Genomic DNA, 18,626 nt, shown 5'->3' with positions numbered 1-18,626 from the left:
CAAAGGTTATGTATATATTTTTTTGTAACGAAGTCAAATGTATTTTTTTGGTCTGCTTTGCTTTTGTGTAGTATGCCTGCTGATTTTCCATACCATAATTTCAGTGTGTAAAAGCTAAGTGATAAAACCAACGGTTTTCCTTGTCCGGATTTTTTAGCACGACCTCAATGTGTACAGCGTCTGTTTTGTCTTGGTAGCGAGCATAGGGCTGTTCCGCTCACTACAGTGTATGCATTGCCTCCTTTTAACTGTTGACTTCTAAACGAGTGTAATTGTATGTGATTTAGGCCTACTTCATGCGTTAAAATGATTAGGCTAAACAGTATACAGTTCTCAAACTTTTAGGTTGTAGGTAGAACACTATTGCATTGATGATTAGTTCCTGAGAGGAAAGATCACATATTAATTGGGAAGATTCCATGTGCAACATACGCACTGTCGCTGTCCACTTCCCCGGTGCTGAAGCCTTAGACCGTTGTTGTTTGGTGGTGCTTATGTTTATAGTAGCCTGACAAATCCTAAAATATATTCGATTAGTTTATACAATTTTTAAAAAATATCCTATTTTGTAGCTATTGTTAATTCTATTTTTCCTAGAGCACATTGTAAATGCTGTAGTTGTCAATGCTCGGTTTTGCATTAACATCTTAGCTGTCTTGCGCTGTGCGTCATTGATTATTGGTTGACGTTTTGTGTAATACATTTGGATACTGTAGCATCGTTTCTATAGTGCGTTTGCCGTGTTCGGACTCTGAGTGCCGCTGTTGATCAATGATAGTCTCTACAGGTTATTTATCACTCTGGGTGGCGCAGTGGCCCATCCTATATTCTCTGTTACTGATCGACGCACACAGAGACCTTCTCAAACGGACGGAGAGCTCTTGGTATTAACGTCCTCGCGGATTATTTTATTTCGTTTCACTGGGAAATACAGTCGATTATTTTGTTAATCATTTCTGGATGTGCTGGTGATCGATATTATACAACCAAAAACAGTAAATATACGGATAATCTGTTTTTATTCGGTGGAATGGGTGATTGGTGTACGACAGGGCGCAGAGGCGGGTGGCAAGTACTGTTTTACATTCTTTGTCTGAGTGCCCTAGATTCTGTAACTGGGCAGGCACGATATTCCATACCAGAGGAGCAGTCAGAGGGGTCGATCGTTGGAAACATTGGTAGAGATTTGGGTTTGGAGGTGAAGAGACTAGTGTCCGGTAAAGCTCGCATTATACCAAAAGGAGCACGACAGTATGTAGATCTGAACCGAGACAAAGGGCTCCTCGTTGTTAAAGAGAGAATCGACCGAGAGGAGCTCTGTGGACAGACTACGCCTTGTAGCTTCAGCTTTGAGCTTATCATAGAAAACCCCATTCAGTTATATCGAGTTACAGTAGAGGTTCGTGACATTAACGATAACACCCCATCCTTTCCCAAGGATGAAATCAAATTGGAAATCAGTGAATCTGCCGTGTCTGGGGCACGATTTTCTATTGAGAGCGCCCTCGACCCTGACGTTGGGGTCAACGGTATACAGAATTATTCACTAAAACCGACAGATCATTTTAAATTAGAGGTACACAGCCAACCAGATGGAGTTAAATACGTCGAGATGATCCTGCAAAACCCGTTAGATAGGGAGAAACAGGAGGCGCTTTCGCTGGTGCTGACTGCGACTGATGGCGGGGAGCCTCAGAGATCTGGCAATGTCCACATCGATATTACTGTCATGGATGTGAATGACAACGCACCAGTTTGTGGCCTGCCCGTTTACAAAGCGAATGTGAATGAGAATTCCCCTGTTGGTACGTTTGTAACTACCGTTAGCGCAGACGATGCAGATCAAGGGGTGAATGGAGAGGTCACTTTCTCCATCGCTCATGTTGCTAAAGAGGCGAAGGAGCTGTTCGAGCTCAACGTGGAAACTGGAGAGATTAAGGTGGTAGGCAGACTGGATTTTGAAAAGACAAAATATTATCAATTAAATGTTTTGGCAAAAGATAGTGGTAGCCTCTCTGATACGTGCAAGGTTGTTATTCAAATTACTGATGAAAATGACAACGTTCCAACAATACAGCTTATGTCATTTTCAAACTCGATTCCTGAGGACTCTCCCCCTGGAACCACAGTAGCTGTTATTAATGTCGAAGATGCAGACTCTGAAATTAACGGTGTTGTCCAGTGCTATATTAACGCAGATTTTCCGTTCAAAATAGAGTCATCGTTAACGGATTATTATACAATAGTCACTGATAGCACATTGGATAGAGAAACCGTGTCTGAGTACAACGTCACCATTACAGTTTCAGATGAAGGGACTCCGCCTCTCTCCAGCAATAAGAACATAACTGTTAAAGTATCAGATGTGAATGATAACCCACCCAAGTTTGATCAACCTGTATATAGTAAGTCTATTCAGGAAAACAATTCGCCAGGGTTTTCTATATTCTCAGTGAGAGCGAGTGATGCTGACTGGGGTCAAAATGCCCGCGTCTCCTACTTTCTCGATGATAAACAAGTTAACGGGGTGACTGCTTCCTCTTTCGTCTCAGTAAATTCAGAAAATGGCGCCATCCATGCTGTCAGGTCATTCGATTATGAACAAATCAAGTCGTTTCAATTCAACGTCACTGCCCGTGATGGAGGGTCTCCACCTCTCAGTTCAGTGGTCGCTGTTAGAATATTAGTCCAGGACCAGAATGACAACGCGCCTCAGGTTCTGTATCCAGTCCAGACTAGCAGCTCTCTGGTGGCTGAAATGGTGCCTCGTTCAGCAGATGTGGGATATCTTGTCACTAAAGTGGTGGCTGTTGATGTGGACTCTGGACAGAATGCCTGGCTCTCGTATAAACTGCAGAAAGCGACAGACAGGGCGCTGTTTGAAGTGGGCTTACAGAATGGAGAAATAAGAACTATACGCCAAGTCACTGATAAAGATGCTGTGAAACAAAGGCTCACTGTTGTAGTGGAGGACAACGGGCAGCCCTCTCGTTCAGCTACAGTCAATGTTAACGTGGCGGTGGCGGACAGCTTCCCTGAAGTGCTCTCGGAGTTCACTGACTTTACGCACGACAAGGAGTACAATGACAACCTGACTTTTTACTTAGTCTTGGCTTTGGCTGTAGTCTCATTTCTGTTCATCACATGTTTAGTGGTTATTTTATCAGTGAAAATATACAGATGGAGACAGTCTCGCGTCCTCTATCATTCCAATCTCCCGGTTATTCCGTATTATCCACCGCGTTACGCAGACACTTTGGGGACAGGAACTCTACAGCACGTGTACAATTACGAGGTGTGCAGGACGACTGACTCCAGAAAGAGTGACTGTAAGTTCGTCAGACCCTGTAGTCAGAACGTACTGATAATGGACCCCAGTTCTACAGGGACGATGCAGCGGATGCAGAGTGAAAATAACATCCTGGATGAACCAGACTCTCCACTAGAGGTGAGTTTAATGAGTTTCAATTATAGCAACTTGTATTGAAATGCATCTCATCAATATGTCCAAAGTTTCATAGTAAAACATCAGAGAATGTTGGAATGTCACATAACGTCCTCTGGCGGTATGGGTGAAGGGTCCTATGCTGACATTGTGCTCCTGGTGTTTTGAACCAGGTAATTAATCATGGTTTGAAAGATAATTCGTAAAGTGATGTTTTCCTTTTACATCATCTATCCCGTTGTTGTCTTTCCTCTTCAAATAACTGTTTTGTTGTTTGTAATACTTGAAGTACATATGTGTCGTTGATAACTTAGAGAATATGATTGCATGCGTTTCTCACGTCATTATATTGAGTGGCCAACTATTTTCATATCGGACTCTGCGGGCCGCTGTTGGTCTTAAAATCATACTTGAACCGATGTGAACACTGCTGTACCCTCCTCAGTACCTCCCATATTCCCTCAGTGTCAGAGAGTGAGGGCTCAGCACGAATGCGCTCTTTCTTCGCTATCCTTTTTTTGTTGACACGAGCTATTACATTGATGGATTCTGGCTTAGAGTTTCAACAGTGACCAGATGTGTTTAATCGAATTTGAATATAGCTTGTGTGGTCTTATTTGACATTTTACCATGTGGAATTCGTTGATTTGGTTTGAGTCCACGGGTTCTGCCAGAAATGGACGCTCGCTTAAACGGCAAGTACAGGCCTTTATTCTTGTTTTCCTCGCCCAGATTATTCACGGGCAGATTCGTTATTCTATCCCAGAGGAGATGAGAAAGGGCTCGTTTGTTGGAAATGTTGCGGAGGATTTAGGAATTAACGCTAAACGAATGAAATCGGGTGGCGCTCGCATTGTTAGCGGCGATAGCAGCGAGTATATTAGGTTGGATGTAGACAAAGGGATACTGGTCGTAGGAGAGAGGATAGACAGGGAGCAGCTATGCGGACAGACATCGCCCTGCAGCTTGAGCTTCGAGATGATTATGATGAATCCTATGCAGCTGCTTAGCATTGTGGTGGAAATACTAGATGTTAACGACAACTCGCCCTTCTTTACTGAAAAATACATTCAAATAGAAATCTCAGAGTCTACTCTGCCGGGTACGAGGATATTACAGGAGAGTGCGACAGACCCAGATGTCGGTATCAATACACTGCAAGGCTACACCTTGCACCCTACTGATCATTTCAGCATTAAAATCCAGACTGGTCCCGATGGCAGCAAATATGTGGAGATGTATCTGTTTGCGCCTTTAGACCGAGAGAAACGGGATAACCTGCTTCTCACCTTGATTGCTGTAGACGGGGGGGACCCGCAGAGATCTGGAGCACTTCAAATACACATAACTGTGCTTGATGCCAATGATAATGGCCCCATTTTTATGCATCCGATTTTTAAAGCGTCTGTAACCGAAAATGCAGCCACATGCACTGTAGTGACTACTGTAAGTGCCACTGACGCAGATGAGGGGCCATACGGTCATGTCACTTACCATTTTGCTCGTGTACCTCCCGACGTCGCAGAATTATTTTCTTTAGATGAGAATACAGGCAAAATAACAGTAACTGGCCAAATTGATTATGAAAAGAATAAGCAATATGAACTCGGTTTACAGGCTAAAGACCAAGGAGGACAAATGGACTCCACAAAAGTAATTATTGATGTTATTGATGTGAATGACAACGTCCCCTTGATTACACTAACGTCATTCTCGAGTCCAATATCTGAAAATTCGATCAGTGGCACAACCGTGGCTATAATACATGTAAAAGACATAGATTCTGGTCTAAACGGAAAGGTAGAATGTTCGATAAATACCAAGATCCCGTTTGCCATCCAGTCGTCTCTAAAGAGCTATTACACCCTTGTGACAGATGGTGTTTTGGACAGAGAGCGTAATGCCGAATATAACATTACATTCACCGCCGTAGATGAGGGTATCCAGCCCCTGTCGGCCAGTAAAACCATCACACTTAGAATCTCAGACGTTAATGACAATGCGCCCGTTTTTGAGCAGAGTTTATACTCTGCCACTGTGATGGAAAACAACGTCCCGGCGGTGTCAGTGTTTTCTGTGAAGGCTCAGGACTCAGATTGGGGTCAGAACGCACGCATGTCCTACCTGCTCATTGATTCTCAATTGAATGGGAATCCGATATCGTCCTACATCTCTGTTAATGCGGAGACAGGTTCCATCCAAGCAGTGCGCTCCTTCGATTATGAGCAAACTAAATCATTTGAGATTTATATTAAAGCTCAAGATGGAGGCTCCCCGCCTCTCAGCAGCAATGCCACAGTCAAAATCAGCATCCTTGACCAGAACGACAACACGCCTCAGGTTCTGTACCCAGTCCAGACGAGCAGCTCTCTGGTGTCTGAAATGGTGCCTCGTTCTGCAGATGTGGGCTATCTTGTCACTAAAGTGGTGGCTGTTGATGTGGACTCTGGACAGAATGCCTGGCTCTCGTATAAACTGCAGAAAGCGACAGACAGGGCGCTGTTTGAAGTGGGTTTACAGAATGGAGAAATAAGAACTGTACGCCAAGTCACTGATAAAGATGTTGTGAAGCAAAGGCTCACTGTTGTAGTGGAGGACAACGGGCATCCCTCTCGTTCAGCTACAGTCAATGTTAACGTGGCGGTGGCGGACAGCTTCCCTGAAGTGCTCTCGGAGTTCACGGACTTTACGCACGACAAGGAGTACAATGACAACCTGACTTTTTACTTAGTCTTGGCTTTGGCTGTAGTCTCATTTATGTTCATCACATGTTTAGTGGTTATTATATCAGTGAAAATATACAGATTGAGACAGTCTCGCGTCCTCTATCATTCCAATCTCCCGGTTATTCCGTATTATCCACCGCGTTACGCAGACACCTTGGGGACAGGAACTCTACAGCACGTGTACAATTACGAGGTGTGCAGGACGACTGACTCCAGAAAGAGTGACTGTAAATTCGTCAGACCCTGTAGTCAGAACGTACTGATAATGGACCCCAGTTCTACAGGGACGATGCAGCGGATGCAGAGTGAACAGAACATCTTGGATGAACCAGACTCTCCACTAGAGGTGAGTTTCTTGGAGTTTAAATAAAGTAGCTCATTTTGTTGTAGTACATCTTTACAATAAGTTTGTTTGTATAACTTTTTCTCAACTGTTTTACCCTGGATCCTCACTCTTTTTTTATCGGTATCTCAGTAGATGGTTTTCTCTCGCTTCTCTATTTTATAGCAGTAAATCAAGGATTACGTATTGTTTTAGTAACCAATAAAAAGATTTAGGTTCGTTTTGTATGTGTGCTGTGTTTTTAGATACTTAGCTTATTTCGAACTGAGCGTTAGTGCTTGTGATTTATTTGTAACTCTGTAGTGTTGCAATGTTGCTTCAGCACCACCCTGTGTGGACAGCGACACCTGTGTCTTCATAGCAGCAGAGGGCTGCTTCGCTCACTCACACTGTGTATAATCCCTTCTTCGTACCTCTATGTATTGACCAAATGTCGCTATAGATTTTAGCCTTTACGAAGCATATTACTTTCAGCATGCGTAGGTATTGGTTTGTAATGTTAAGCCATGGTTTGCAAGACTGTTTCATGGAATAATTGTTATGCACGATCCAATCTGAGTTTGATGGGATAGTGGTATTCTTTAGTAGGCTATAAAATTATCATATAATTGTAGTTAGGAACGTTAATTTATTTAGATTGCAGAAAGTTAAGTGTTTAGCTAGTGGTTTGTATATGTATCAGTTTGGAAATGAAATAATCCTGTACTGTGTTAAATTATTTCCGAATGGTTTTTGATGTAAATATGTTGGACACTGAGGGCCGCTGTTGATCAGTAAAATTATTTCTGTGCAGTGTTGTCAGTCAGTAGAGTCCCCTCCCCTATCACTGCGCTCTGCCAGAGGAGAGGGAGAGACTCTGCGCTTCATATGAGGCGGGGCGAGACAGAGACACCATCGCTCTGATCCATACATGTTACTGATAAATGAAGAGGACACGAAAATAGCCTGTATTGAAATAATACTTTGAATATTACTCTTCAGTTTGTTGGCGGGATCTGAGAACCCATTATACGGAATATTTGTATTGGATTTCTTCGCTGTTGGCTATGGCATTGGAAGGATTCCTTCAGCCTAAATGTATAAAATGGCGTTTGTGTTGTGGACTGCGGTGGCAAGTACTTATTTTCCTCCTGTATTTCAGTCATATTGTCAGTGGCCAAATCCGCTATTCCATTCCGGAGGAGATGAAGAAAGGTTCTCTTATCGGTAAAGTAGCTCAAGACCTGGGGTTAGATTTGAAAAGGCTCAGAGCGGGTCGGGCCCGTATCGTGACCGGAGAAAGCATTCAGTACACAGAGCTGAAGACAGACAAAGGGATTCTAGTCGTGAGTGAGAGAATAGACCGAGAGCAGCTTTGTGGCGATGTCACACCGTGTAGCTTCAACTTCGAAATGATTCTAGAAAATCCAATGGAGCTTCATCGCGTGACTGTAGAAGTATTGGATGTAAATGACCATGCTCCTTATTTTCCAATACAAGATATACAATTTGAAATCAGTGAATCGGCTAATGTTGGTGCGCGATTTCTGCTAGAGAGTGCAGTGGATCCCGATGTAGGCCTCAACGGCCTTCAGAATTATATTTTAACCCCAAATTATAATTTCATTCTGAAACAACATGCGAATCCGGACGGTAGTAAATATGCTGAGATGGTCCTCCAGAAATCGTTAGACAGGGAGGAGCACCCTCGTCTCTCAGTAAAGCTCTTGGCTGTAGATGGTGGAACCCCGCAGAGATCTGGCACAGTAAATATAGAGATCACTGTCTTAGATGTCAATGACAATGCACCTGTGTTTAACCAGTCACTTTACAGGGCTACTGTGTTGGAGGACGCTCCAAAGGGCACTTATATCACAACCGTAAATGCCAGCGATGCAGACAGTGGATCAAATGGACAAATATCGTACTATTTGTCGAAATTGAAAGGGAATACAGTTGACATATTTAACATTGATATGGCGACTGGGACCATTTCTGTTTCCGGTCAGATAGATTATGAGAAAGATAATAAATATGAAATCAGGGTAGAGGCAAAGGATCAGGGTGGTTTAACAGACTCCAGTAAAGTTGTTATTGAGGTTCTAGACGTGAATGACAACGCACCAGTTATAAACGTCATGTCCTTCTCCAGCCTTGTGTCTGAAGATGCTCCTCCTGGCACCACTATTGCTATTATAAATGTTAAAGATGCTGATTCAGAGAGAAACGGACAGATGACATGCTCTATAAATACTAACCTTCCGTTTAAAATTCAGTCGTCATTAAGTAGTTATTATAATTTGATCTCAGACATAGCTTTAGACAGAGAAACGACACCGGAATACAACATCACCATAACAGCGACAGATTCTGGTTCGCCTCCACTCTCCAGCACCAGGACATTACACCTTAGAATCTCTGACGTAAATGACAATGCTCCATTGTTTCATCAGGGCTCATACTCGACTTACGTCACAGAGAATAACTCTCCTGGAATGTCCATATTTACTGTCAGCGCGCGGGACTCTGACTGGAATCAGAACGCTAGAATCTCGTACCTCTTGGAGGACACGCAGATCAGTGGAACTCCAGTCTCTACTTATATATCTATTAACTCTGAAACTGGAGTTTTACATGCAGTTCGTTCCTTTGATTATGAACAAATCAAACAGCTTACAGTGGTTGTTAAAGCGCAGGATGGAGGCTCTCCTCCTCTCAGTAGCAATGTGACTGTGAAAATAATGATCCAGGACCAGAATGACAACTCGCCTCAGGTTCTGTATCCAGTCCAGACTAGCAGCTCTCTGGTGGCTGAAATGGTGCCTCGTTCAGCAGATGTGGGCTACCTTGTTACTAAAGTGGTGGCTGTTGATGTGGACTCTGGACAGAATGCCTGGCTCTCGTATAAACTGCAGAAAGCGACAGACAGGGCGCTGTTTGAAGTGGGCTTACAGAATGGAGAAATAAGAACTGTACGCCAAGTCACTGATAAAGATGTTGTGAAGCAAAGGCTCACTGTTGTAGTGGAGGATAACGGGCAGCCCTCTCGTTCAGCTACAGTCAATGTTAACGTGGCGGTGGCGGACAGCTTCCCTGAAGTGCTCTCGGAGTTCACTGACTTTACGCACGACAAGGACTACAATGACAACCTGACTTTTTACTTAGTATTGGCTTTGGCTGTAGTGTCATTTCTGTTCATCACATGTTTAGTGGTTATTATATCAGTGAAAATATACAGATGGAGACAGTCTCGCGTCCTCTATCATTCCAATCTCCCGGTTATTCCGTATTATCCACCGCGTTACGCAGACACCTTGGGGACAGGAACTCTACAGCACGTGTACAATTACGAGGTGTGCAGGACGACTGACTCCAGAAAGAGTGACTGTAAGTTCGTCAGACCCTGTAGTCAGAACGTACTGATAATGGACCCCAGTTCTACAGGGACGATGCGGCGGATGCAGAGTGAAAATAACATCCTGGATGAAACAGACTCTCCAATAGAGGTGAGTTTAAATAGTACAGTACCTTGTGTCGCAATTCATCTCTCCAACGTGTCCTTTTTAACCAAATTAGCTATTGTGCTCTCCGGCGTTTAGGTTACGTAATGCCATATCTCTTTGGTCAACATTATAAGCTTAAATAATTTTTGGTTAGTTTTGGCTTTTATAGTTTGCACGCTGTCTAAGTGTGTAGAAGGTGACATTGTACTCAGTAAGACTGCATGTGGTAAGTTCATTTCAGCATCACTCGAGGTGGACAGCGCCACTTCTGTGGGGGTGAGGATGGGGTCTCTCCGCTCTCTCACACAGTGTGCTATCCCTTGTCCTGCTCGATCAACATTTACTTTGCTGTAGAGTGCCCATAGAATGACTTGGATCCGTGTTGATCGCAAGAAAATAACTCCGCTGTCTCATTGTATTGTTTATTAATGACTTAAGTAGCGGACTCATGGGAATGTTTTTTTTTTGAGGGGGGGGGGTGTAAAACAAGTAGTGCTGTAAAGTATTTAATAATTTCTACACAGTTCTAAAGTGTTCATGTTATCTGGTGTTTTGGACTCTAAGGGCCGCTGTTGATCAACAAAATAATTTCTGTCCAATGTTGTCAGTCAGTAGAGTCCCATCCCCTATCACTGCGCTTTACTTGAGGACAGGGAGAGACTGCGCTTCATTCGAGGCGGGGCGCGACAGAGAGACATTTGCTCTGATCTATGGATACACGGAGGGGACTTTTGAAATAGGCTGGATTAAAATAAAAAGTCAACAATCACTCTTCTATTTGATCATCGTTTCTGTGGATGCGGTATAAGGAACACTCGTGTCTGGTGTATTATCCGTTGGCTATGGCGTTGGAAGGATCCCTTCAACCTAAATGCCTAAGATGGCGTTTGTGCTGTGGACTGCGGTGGCAAATACTGATTTTCCTCCTGTATTTCAGTCATATTGTCAGTGGCCAAATCCGCTATTCCATTCCGGAGGAGATGAAGAAAGGTTCTCTTATCGGTAACGTAGCTCAAGACCTGGGGTTAGATCTGAAAAGGCTCCGAGCGGGCCGTGCCCGTATCGTGACGGGAGAAAGCATTCAGTACACAGAGCTGAAGACAGACAAAGGGATTCTAGTCGTGAGTGAGAGAATAGACCGAGAGCAGCTTTGTGGTGACGTCACACCATGTAGCTTCAACTTCGAAATTATACTGGAAACGCCAATGGAGCTACACCGCGTGACTGTGGAAATTTTGGATGTAAATGATCATGCCCCTATTTTTCCGAATAATCACATCAAATTTGAAATCAGTGAATCCGCCACTCTGGGATCTCGTTTTGTGTTGGAGAGTGCTGAGGATCATGACGTAGGAGTTAACGGTCTACAGAATTATGTTTTAACCACGAATGACAATTTTATTCTGAAACAGCATGCGAATCCTGATGGTAGAAGGTTTGCCGAAATGATTTTACAGAAACCGTTAGATAGAGAGGAGCATCCTCGTCTCTCTTTAAAGCTAATCGCTGAAGACGGTGGAAATCCGCAGAGATCAGGCACAGTAAATATAGAGATCACTGTCCTAGATGTCAATGATAATGCGCCTGTGTTTAACCAGTCAGTGTACAGGGCTACTGTGATGGAAAACGCACAGAAAGGCACCTTTATCACAACCTTAAATGCCAGCGATGCAGACAGTGGTTCGAATGGGTTAGTTACTTATTCATTTTCTAACTTAAAAGGGAACTTAGCAGATATATTTGAAATTGACAGGACAACTGGCAAAATATCTGTAGCTGGACAAATAGATTTTGAAAAAGACAAGAAATATGAAATTAGAGTTGAGGCTAAAGACCAAGGTGGTTTAACAGACCTCGGTAAAGTTGTCATAGAAATAGTTGACATAAATGACAACGCACCTGTTATAAACGTCATGTCTTTCTCCAGCCCTGTGTCTGAAGATTCTCCTTTGGGAACAACCATTGCGATAATCAATGTCAAAGACGTCGATTCTGAGAGGAATGGTCAGGTTACATGCTCTATAGATACGAACCTCCCATTTAAGATCAAATTATCTATGACAAATTATTACAATTTGATCACTGATTTAACTTTTGACCGGGAAACGACACCAGAATACAACATAACCATAACAGCGACAGATTCTGGTTCGCCTCCACTCTCGAGCACCAGGACATTACACCTTAGAATCTCTGACGTAAATGACAATGCTCCATTGTTTCATCAGGGCTCATACTCGACCTACGTCACAGAGAATAACTCTCCTGGAATGTCCATATTTACTGTCAGCGCGCGGGACTCTGACTGGAATCAGAACGCTAGAATATCGTACCTCTTGGAGGACACGCAGATCAGTGGAACTCCAGTCTCTACTTATATATCTATTAACTCTGAAACTGGAGTTTTACATGCGGTTCGTTCCTTTGATTATGAACAAATTAAAGAGTTTACATTTGTGGCTAAGGCGCAAGACGGAGGCTCTCCTCCCCTCAGTAGTAATGTGAGTGTCAACATCTTCATACAAGATCAGAACGACAACGCGCCTCAGGTTCTGTACCCAGTACAGACTAGCAGCTCTCTGGTGGCTGAAATGGTGCCTCGTTCAGCAGATGTGGGCTATCTTGTCACTAAAGTGGTGGCTGTTGATGTGGACTCTGGACAGAATGCCTGGCTCTCGTATAAACTGCAGAAAGCGACAGACAGGGCGCTGTTTGAAGTGGGCTTACAGAATGGAGAAATAAGAACTGTACGCCAAGTCACTGATAAAGATGCTGTGAAACAAAGGCTCACTGTTGTAGTGGAGGACAACGGGCAGCCCTCTCGTTCAGCTACAGTCAATGTTAACGTGGCGGTGGCGGACAGCTTCCCTGAAGTGCTCTCGGAGTTCACTGACTTTACGCACGACAAGGAGTACAATGACAACCTGACTTTTTACTTAGTATTGGCTTTGGCTGTAGTGTCATTTCTGTTCATCACATGTTTAGTGGTTATTATATCAGTGAAAATATACAGATGGAGACAGTCTCGCGTCCTCTATCATTCCAATCTCCCGGTTATTCCGTATTATCCACCGCGTTACGCAGACACCCTGGGGACAGGAACTCTACAGCACGTGTACAATTACGAGGTGTGCAGGACGACTGACTCCAGAAAGAGTGACTGTAAGTTCGTCAGACCCTGTAGTCAGAACGTACTGATAATGGACCCCAGTTCTACAGGGACGATGCAGCGGATGCAGAGTGAACAGAACATCCTGGATGAACCAGACTCTCCACTAGAGGTGAGCGTGTTGGAGTTTAAACAGTATGGCTCATTGGGTTGGAATATATATTTTCAATACTTTTTAAAAAGTGTCCTTTGTAACCATTTGACCTATTGTGGCTACTTAATATTTCTGCAGTTAACAGTATTCATTCAAACCAGCTGTTAAGTATTGTTGTAGTTAGATTGGGCTTTTATAGAATTCCATTGCCACTTGAGTTTTTATTCTGTGGTTTCGACGTTAGCAAACTAATAGCTACAATAGAAGCGATGACTTGTCTATTGGTTAGTTTGGGCGTTTATAGTATACCTACCGATTTGTTTTCATCACAATAGCAGCAATGTGAGCCGTGTGGCCATTTCAGCAACACTGTCTGTGGACAGCGCCACTTCTGTCCTGATAGAATCATAGGTCTGCTCTCCCTTGTTCCAACGGCAGTGTTATGACAAAGAGTCGTCATGGAGTCCCTTGAGCAGTGTTAACTGCTTGTCAATAACCAACCCACTTTCGTACGGAATATGTTGTTCAATAATGCTTTGGATGGCGGATCCACGGAAAGGTTTTTAGGCACGTTCGAATCCATTGCTAAGAGGATGGTGTAGCATGATTTAGTGTCAAATTATTGCTGTTTGCCTTACTGGTCCAAGTATTATAGTCATTTAACGTATAATTTATTTAGATTTCACCTAGCACTGTGTTCAACTAGCTATTTGCAATATTTTGAGAACAAATTAGTGCTGTAAATTGTTTCATATTTTCTACGTTTTTACAGATTCAAATATAATGTGTGTTCATTTTTTGGACTCTGAGAGCCGCTGTTGATCAGTGAAATAATTTCTGTCCAGTGTTGTCAGTCTGAAGAGTTCCCTCCCCTATCACTGCGCTCTGCCAGAGGAGAGGGAGAGACTCTGCGCTTCACATGAGGTGGGGTGCGACAGAGAGACACTCGCTCTGGTCTTTACAGATATAGAAAGAAGACGGTGAAAATAGCCTGGATTTAAATAATAAGTAAAATATCGCTCTTCTATTTGTTGAGGATAAAAGGAATATTTCTGTTGGATCTATTATTTGTTGGCTATGTCATCTGAAGGATTCCTTCAACCTAAATACTTAAGATGGCGTTTGTGCTGTGGACAACTGTGGCAAGTACTGATTTTCCTCCTGTATTTCAGTCATATTGTCAGTGGTCAAATCCGCTATTCCATTCCGGAGGAGATGAAGAAAGGTTCTCTTATCGGTAACGTAGCTCAAGACCTGGGGTTAGATTTGAAAAGGCTCAGAGCGGGTCGGGCCCGTATCGTGACCGGAGAAAGCATTCAGTACACAGAGCTGAAGACAGACAAAGGGATTCTAGTCGTGAGTGAGAGAATAGACCGAGAGCAGCTTTGTGGCGACGTCACACCGTGTAGCTTCAGCTTCGAAATTATTCTAGAAAATCCAATGGAGCTTCATCACGTTACAATAGAAATCCTGGACATTAACGACAATTCTCCAATATTTAAGAAAAATAATATACATTTAGAAATCAGTGAATCCGCTGTTATTGGTGCGCGTTTTGCGTTAGCCAGTGCAGAGGACTCTGATGTAGGATCTAATGGCCTACAGGAGTATGTTTTAAGTTCAAACGATAATGTCATTCTAAAACAACATCCAAATGCCGATGGAAGAAAATATGCTGAGATGGTCCTCCAGCAACCGTTAGATAGAGAAAGGCATCCTCGTCTCTCTTTAAAGCTAATCGCTGTAGACGGTGGAAATCCACAGAGATCTGGCACAGTAAATATAGAGATAACTGTCTTAGATGCCAATGACAATGCGCCTGTGTTTAACCAATCATTGTACATGGCTACTGTGATGGAAAACGCACCGAAAGGCACATATATTACCATCGTAAATGCCAGTGATGCAGACAGCGGGACGAATAGTTTTATTGTATACTCTATTTCAGACATGAATGGTGGTCTTGCTGATGTGTTGACAATCAATGAAACCACAGGCAGAATATCCGTTTCAGGGTTGATTGATTACGAAAAAGAGAAAAGGTTTGAACTGAGAATTGAAGCAAAGGACAATGGAGGCTTAACGGATTCGAGTAAAGTTATTGTTGAGGTCATTGACAAAAACGATAATGAGCCTGTTATAAGCGTCATGTCATTCACGAGTCCGATTTCTGAAGACTCTCCTCCGGGTACAACCATCGGTATCATCAACGTTAAAGACCTTGATTCAGGTGAAAACGGACATGTGAGCTGTAGCCTAGACCAAAACATCCCCTTTAAGATAAAATCTAATTTAAGAAATTACTACACCTTGGTAACCGATGCTGTTTTAGACCGCGAGAGCGTGTCAGAACATAACATAACTGTAGTCGCCACGGACGCAGGGTCGCCTCCTCTCTCAAGTAAGAGAACATTTCACCTGAAGGTGTCAGATGTCAACGACAATGCCCCAGTGTTTCCACGTGGCGTGTACAACTCTTATATCGCAGAGAATAACTCTCCAGGCGTCTCTATATTTACTGTTAGAGCTAAAGACACCGACTCCAATCAAAATTCCCGTATTTACTACATTCTGGAGGATACTGACGTCAACGGGACTCCTGTGGCTGCTTATGTTTCGGTAAATGCAGAGAGTGGGGTTATACACGCTGTACGCTCCTTTGATTACGAACAAATCAAAGAGCTTACACTCGTGGTTATGGCGCAAGACGGAGGCTCTCCTCCTCTCAGTAGCAATGTGACTGTGAAATTAATGATCCAGGACCAGAATGACAACGCGCCTCAGGTTCTGTACCCAGTCCAGACAAGCAGCTCTCTGGTGTCTGAAATGGTGCCTCGTTCAGCAGAAGTGGGCTATCTTGTCACTAAAGTGGTGGCTGTTGATGTGGACTCTGGACAGAATGCCTGGCTCTCGTATAAACTGCAGAAAGCGACAGAAAGGGCGCTGTTTGAAGTGGGCTTACAGAATGGAGAAATAAGAACTATACGCCAAGTCAATGATAAAGATGCTGTGAAACAAAGCCTCACTGTTGTAGTGGAGGACAACGGGCAGCCCTCTCGTTCAGCTACAGTCAATGTTAACGTGGCGGTGGCGGACAGCTTCCCTGAAGTGCTCTCGGAGTTCACTGACTTTACGCACGACAAGGAGTACAATGACAACCTGACTTTTTACTTAGTCTTGGCTTTGGCTGTAGTCTCATTTCTGTTCATCACATGTTTAGTGGTTATTATATCAGTGAAAATATACAGATGGAGACAGTCTCGCGTCCTTTATCATTCCAGTCTCCCAGTTATTCCGTATTATCCACCGCGTTACGCAGACACTTTGGGGACAGGAACGCTACAGCACGTGTACAATTACGAGGTGTGCAGTACGACTGACTCCAGAAAGAGTGACTGTAAGTTCATCAGACCCTGTAGTCAGAACGTACTGATAATGGACCCCAGTTCTACAGAGACGATGCAGCGGATGCAGAGTGAAAATAATATCCTGGATGAACCAGACTCGCCACTAGAGGTGAGTTTATTGGATCTTACATTATATTCAGTTGGTTGAAATACTGCTCTTATTAATAAATAATTTGTCCTTTGTTTTTGTTATAGTGCGTAAAGGTTTATGTACTCTGTATTTCTCTAGTAAACAGCATAGTTAAATCAGCAGTTACATATTTTTCTGGTTAGCTTTGGCTTTTATATTGTCAGATGATATTTCAGATTGAGGTTTTGACGTTAACATATTACGTTCTACTATAGTCGAAATTACTCCACGTTTTTCGGATTTATTTTTATTTTTATAGTATGCCTGCTGAGTTGTTTTTAATCTAAGTGCTACAATAGAAACGAGGTAGTGTGGTAAGGATAGTTCAGCACCACTGTGTGGACAGCGCTACTTATGTCATGCTAGAAGCAGAGTTCCGCTTCGCTCTCTCATACTGCTCCCTTGTGCCAACCGTTCTGCTTCGCTCGCTCATACTGCTCCCTTGTGCCAACCGTTCTGCTTCGCTCGCTCATACTGCTCCCTTGTGCCAACCGTTCTGCTTCGCTTTCTCATACTGCTCCCTTGTGCCAACCGTTCTGCTTCGCTTTCTCATACTGCTCCCTTGTGCCAACCGTTCTGCTTCGCTTTCTCATACTGCTCCCTTGTGCCAACCGTTCTGCTTCGCTTTCTCATACTGCTCCCTTGTGCCAACCGTTCTGCTTCGCTTTCTCATACTGCTCCCTTGTTCCAACCGTTCTGCTTCGCTTTCATACTGCTCCCTTGTGCCAACCGTTCTGCTTCGCTTTCTCATACTGCTCCCTTGTGCCAACCGTTCTGCTTCTTTCATACTGCTCCCTTGTGCCAACCGTTCTGCTTCGCTTTCTCATACTGCTCCCTTGTGCCAACCGTTCTGCTTCGCTTTCTCATACTGCTCCCTTGTGCCAAGAGTTCTGCTTCGCTTTCTCATACTGCTCCCTTGTGCCAACCGTTCTGCTTCGCTTTCTCATACTGCTCCCTTGTGCCAACCATTCTGCTTTGCTTTCTCATACTGCTCCCTTGTGCCAACCGTTCTGCTTCGCTTTCTCATACTGCTCCCTTGTGCCAACCGTTCTGCTTCGCTTTCTCATACTGCTCCCTTGTGCCAACCGTTCTGCTTCGCTTTCTCATACTGCTCCCTTGTGCCAACCGTTCTGCTTCGCTTTCTCATACTGCTCCCTTGTGCCAACCGTTCTGCTTCGCTTTCTCATACTGCTCCCTTGTGCCAACCGTTCTGCTTCGCTTTCTCATACTGCTCCCTTGTGCCAACCGTTCTGCTTCGCTTTCTCATACTGCTCCCTTGTGCCAACCATTCTGCTTTGCTTTCATACTGCTCCCTTGTGCTGTTCTGCTTCGCTTTCTCATACTGCTCCCTTGTGCCAACCGTTCTGCTTCGCTTTCTCATACTGCTCCCTTGTGCCAACCGTTCTGCTTCGCTTTCTCATACTGCTCCCTTGTGCCAACCGTTCTGCTTCGCTTTCTCATACTGCTCCCTTGTGCCAACCGTTCTGCTTCGCTTTCTCATACTGCTCCCTTGTGCCAACCGTTCTGCTTCGCTTTCTCATACTGCTCCCTTGTGCCAACAGTTCTGCTTCGCTTTCTCATACTGCTCCCTTGTGCCAACCGTTCTGCTTCGCTTTCTCATACTGATCCCTTGTGCCAACCGTTCTGCTTTGCTTTCTCATACTGCTCCCTTGTGCCAACCGTTCTGCTTCGCTTTCTCATACTGCTCCCTTGTGCCAACCGTTCTGCTTCGCTTTCTCATACTGCTCCCTTGTGCCAACCGTTCTGCTTCGCTTTCTCATACTGCTCCCTTGTGCCAACCGTTCTGCTTCGCTTTCTCATACTGCTCCC

General features: G+C 43.9%; 4 protein-coding genes across 4 annotated transcripts in view; all 4 read left to right on the top strand.

Moving 5' to 3' along the window:
• Nucleotides 1–861: 861 nt before the first annotated feature.
• Nucleotides 862–3,923, top strand: LOC127913766 (protocadherin beta-16-like). Its single transcript, XM_052487010.1, has 2 exons — nt 862–3,448; nt 3,891–3,923. The coding sequence occupies exons 1-2, from the start codon at nt 1,031–1,033 to the stop codon at nt 3,921–3,923; spliced, it is 2,451 nt and encodes an 816-aa protein (XP_052342970.1). The 5' UTR covers nt 862–1,030.
• Nucleotides 3,924–3,929: 6 nt separating this feature from the next.
• Nucleotides 3,930–18,626, top strand: part of LOC118372123 (protocadherin beta-11-like) — a 32,118-nt gene continuing 17,421 nt past the window's right edge. Inside the window, exon 1 of the mRNA XM_052487009.1 lies at nt 3,930–6,364. Coding sequence (XP_052342969.1) covers nt 4,076–6,364 — 2,289 coding nt within the window. The 5' untranslated portion in view covers nt 3,930–4,075. The remainder of the gene's footprint in view (nt 6,365–18,626) is intronic.
• LOC118383115 (protocadherin gamma-A10-like) lies at nt 7,399–10,101 on the top strand. The gene is made up of 2 exons (XM_052486937.1): nt 7,399–9,999; nt 10,093–10,101. The coding sequence occupies exons 1-2, from the start codon at nt 7,561–7,563 to the stop codon at nt 10,099–10,101; spliced, it is 2,448 nt and encodes an 815-aa protein (XP_052342897.1). The 5' UTR covers nt 7,399–7,560.
• On the top strand, nt 10,665–17,067 carry LOC118383587 (protocadherin beta-3-like). Its single transcript, XM_052486936.1, has 4 exons — nt 10,665–13,314; nt 15,592–16,405; nt 16,541–16,775; nt 17,056–17,067. The coding sequence occupies exons 1-4, from the start codon at nt 10,794–10,796 to the stop codon at nt 17,065–17,067; spliced, it is 3,582 nt and encodes a 1,193-aa protein (XP_052342896.1). The 5' UTR covers nt 10,665–10,793.

This window comes from Oncorhynchus keta, chromosome 30, assembly GCF_023373465.1.
Source record: "Oncorhynchus keta strain PuntledgeMale-10-30-2019 chromosome 30, Oket_V2, whole genome shotgun sequence".
NCBI classification, from domain to species: Eukaryota; Metazoa; Chordata; class Actinopteri; order Salmoniformes; family Salmonidae; genus Oncorhynchus; species Oncorhynchus keta.
The sequence above is the reverse complement of the archived record's forward strand: the minus strand, read 5'-3'. Positions and strand labels throughout refer to the sequence as shown.

Coding starts and splice junctions, on each gene's coding strand:
- LOC127913766 (XM_052487010.1), top strand. CDS start 1,031: ATGGGTGATTGGTGTACGACAGGGCGCAGAGGCGGGTGGCAAGTACTG. Junction 3,449..3,890: donor AACCAGACTCTCCACTAGAG/GTGAGTTTAATG, acceptor TACCCTCCTCAG/TACCTCCCATATTCCCTCAG.
- LOC118383115 (XM_052486937.1), top strand. CDS start 7,561: ATGGCATTGGAAGGATTCCTTCAGCCTAAATGTATAAAATGGCGTTTG.
- LOC118383587 (XM_052486936.1), top strand. CDS start 10,794: ATGCGGTATAAGGAACACTCGTGTCTGGTGTATTATCCGTTGGCTATG. Junction 13,315..15,591: donor TAAACAGTATGGCTCATTGG/GTTGGAATATAT, acceptor ATGCTGTTTTAG/ACCGCGAGAGCGTGTCAGAA. Junction 16,406..16,540: donor GACTTTACGCACGACAAGGA/GTACAATGACAA, acceptor TTATCATTCCAG/TCTCCCAGTTATTCCGTATT.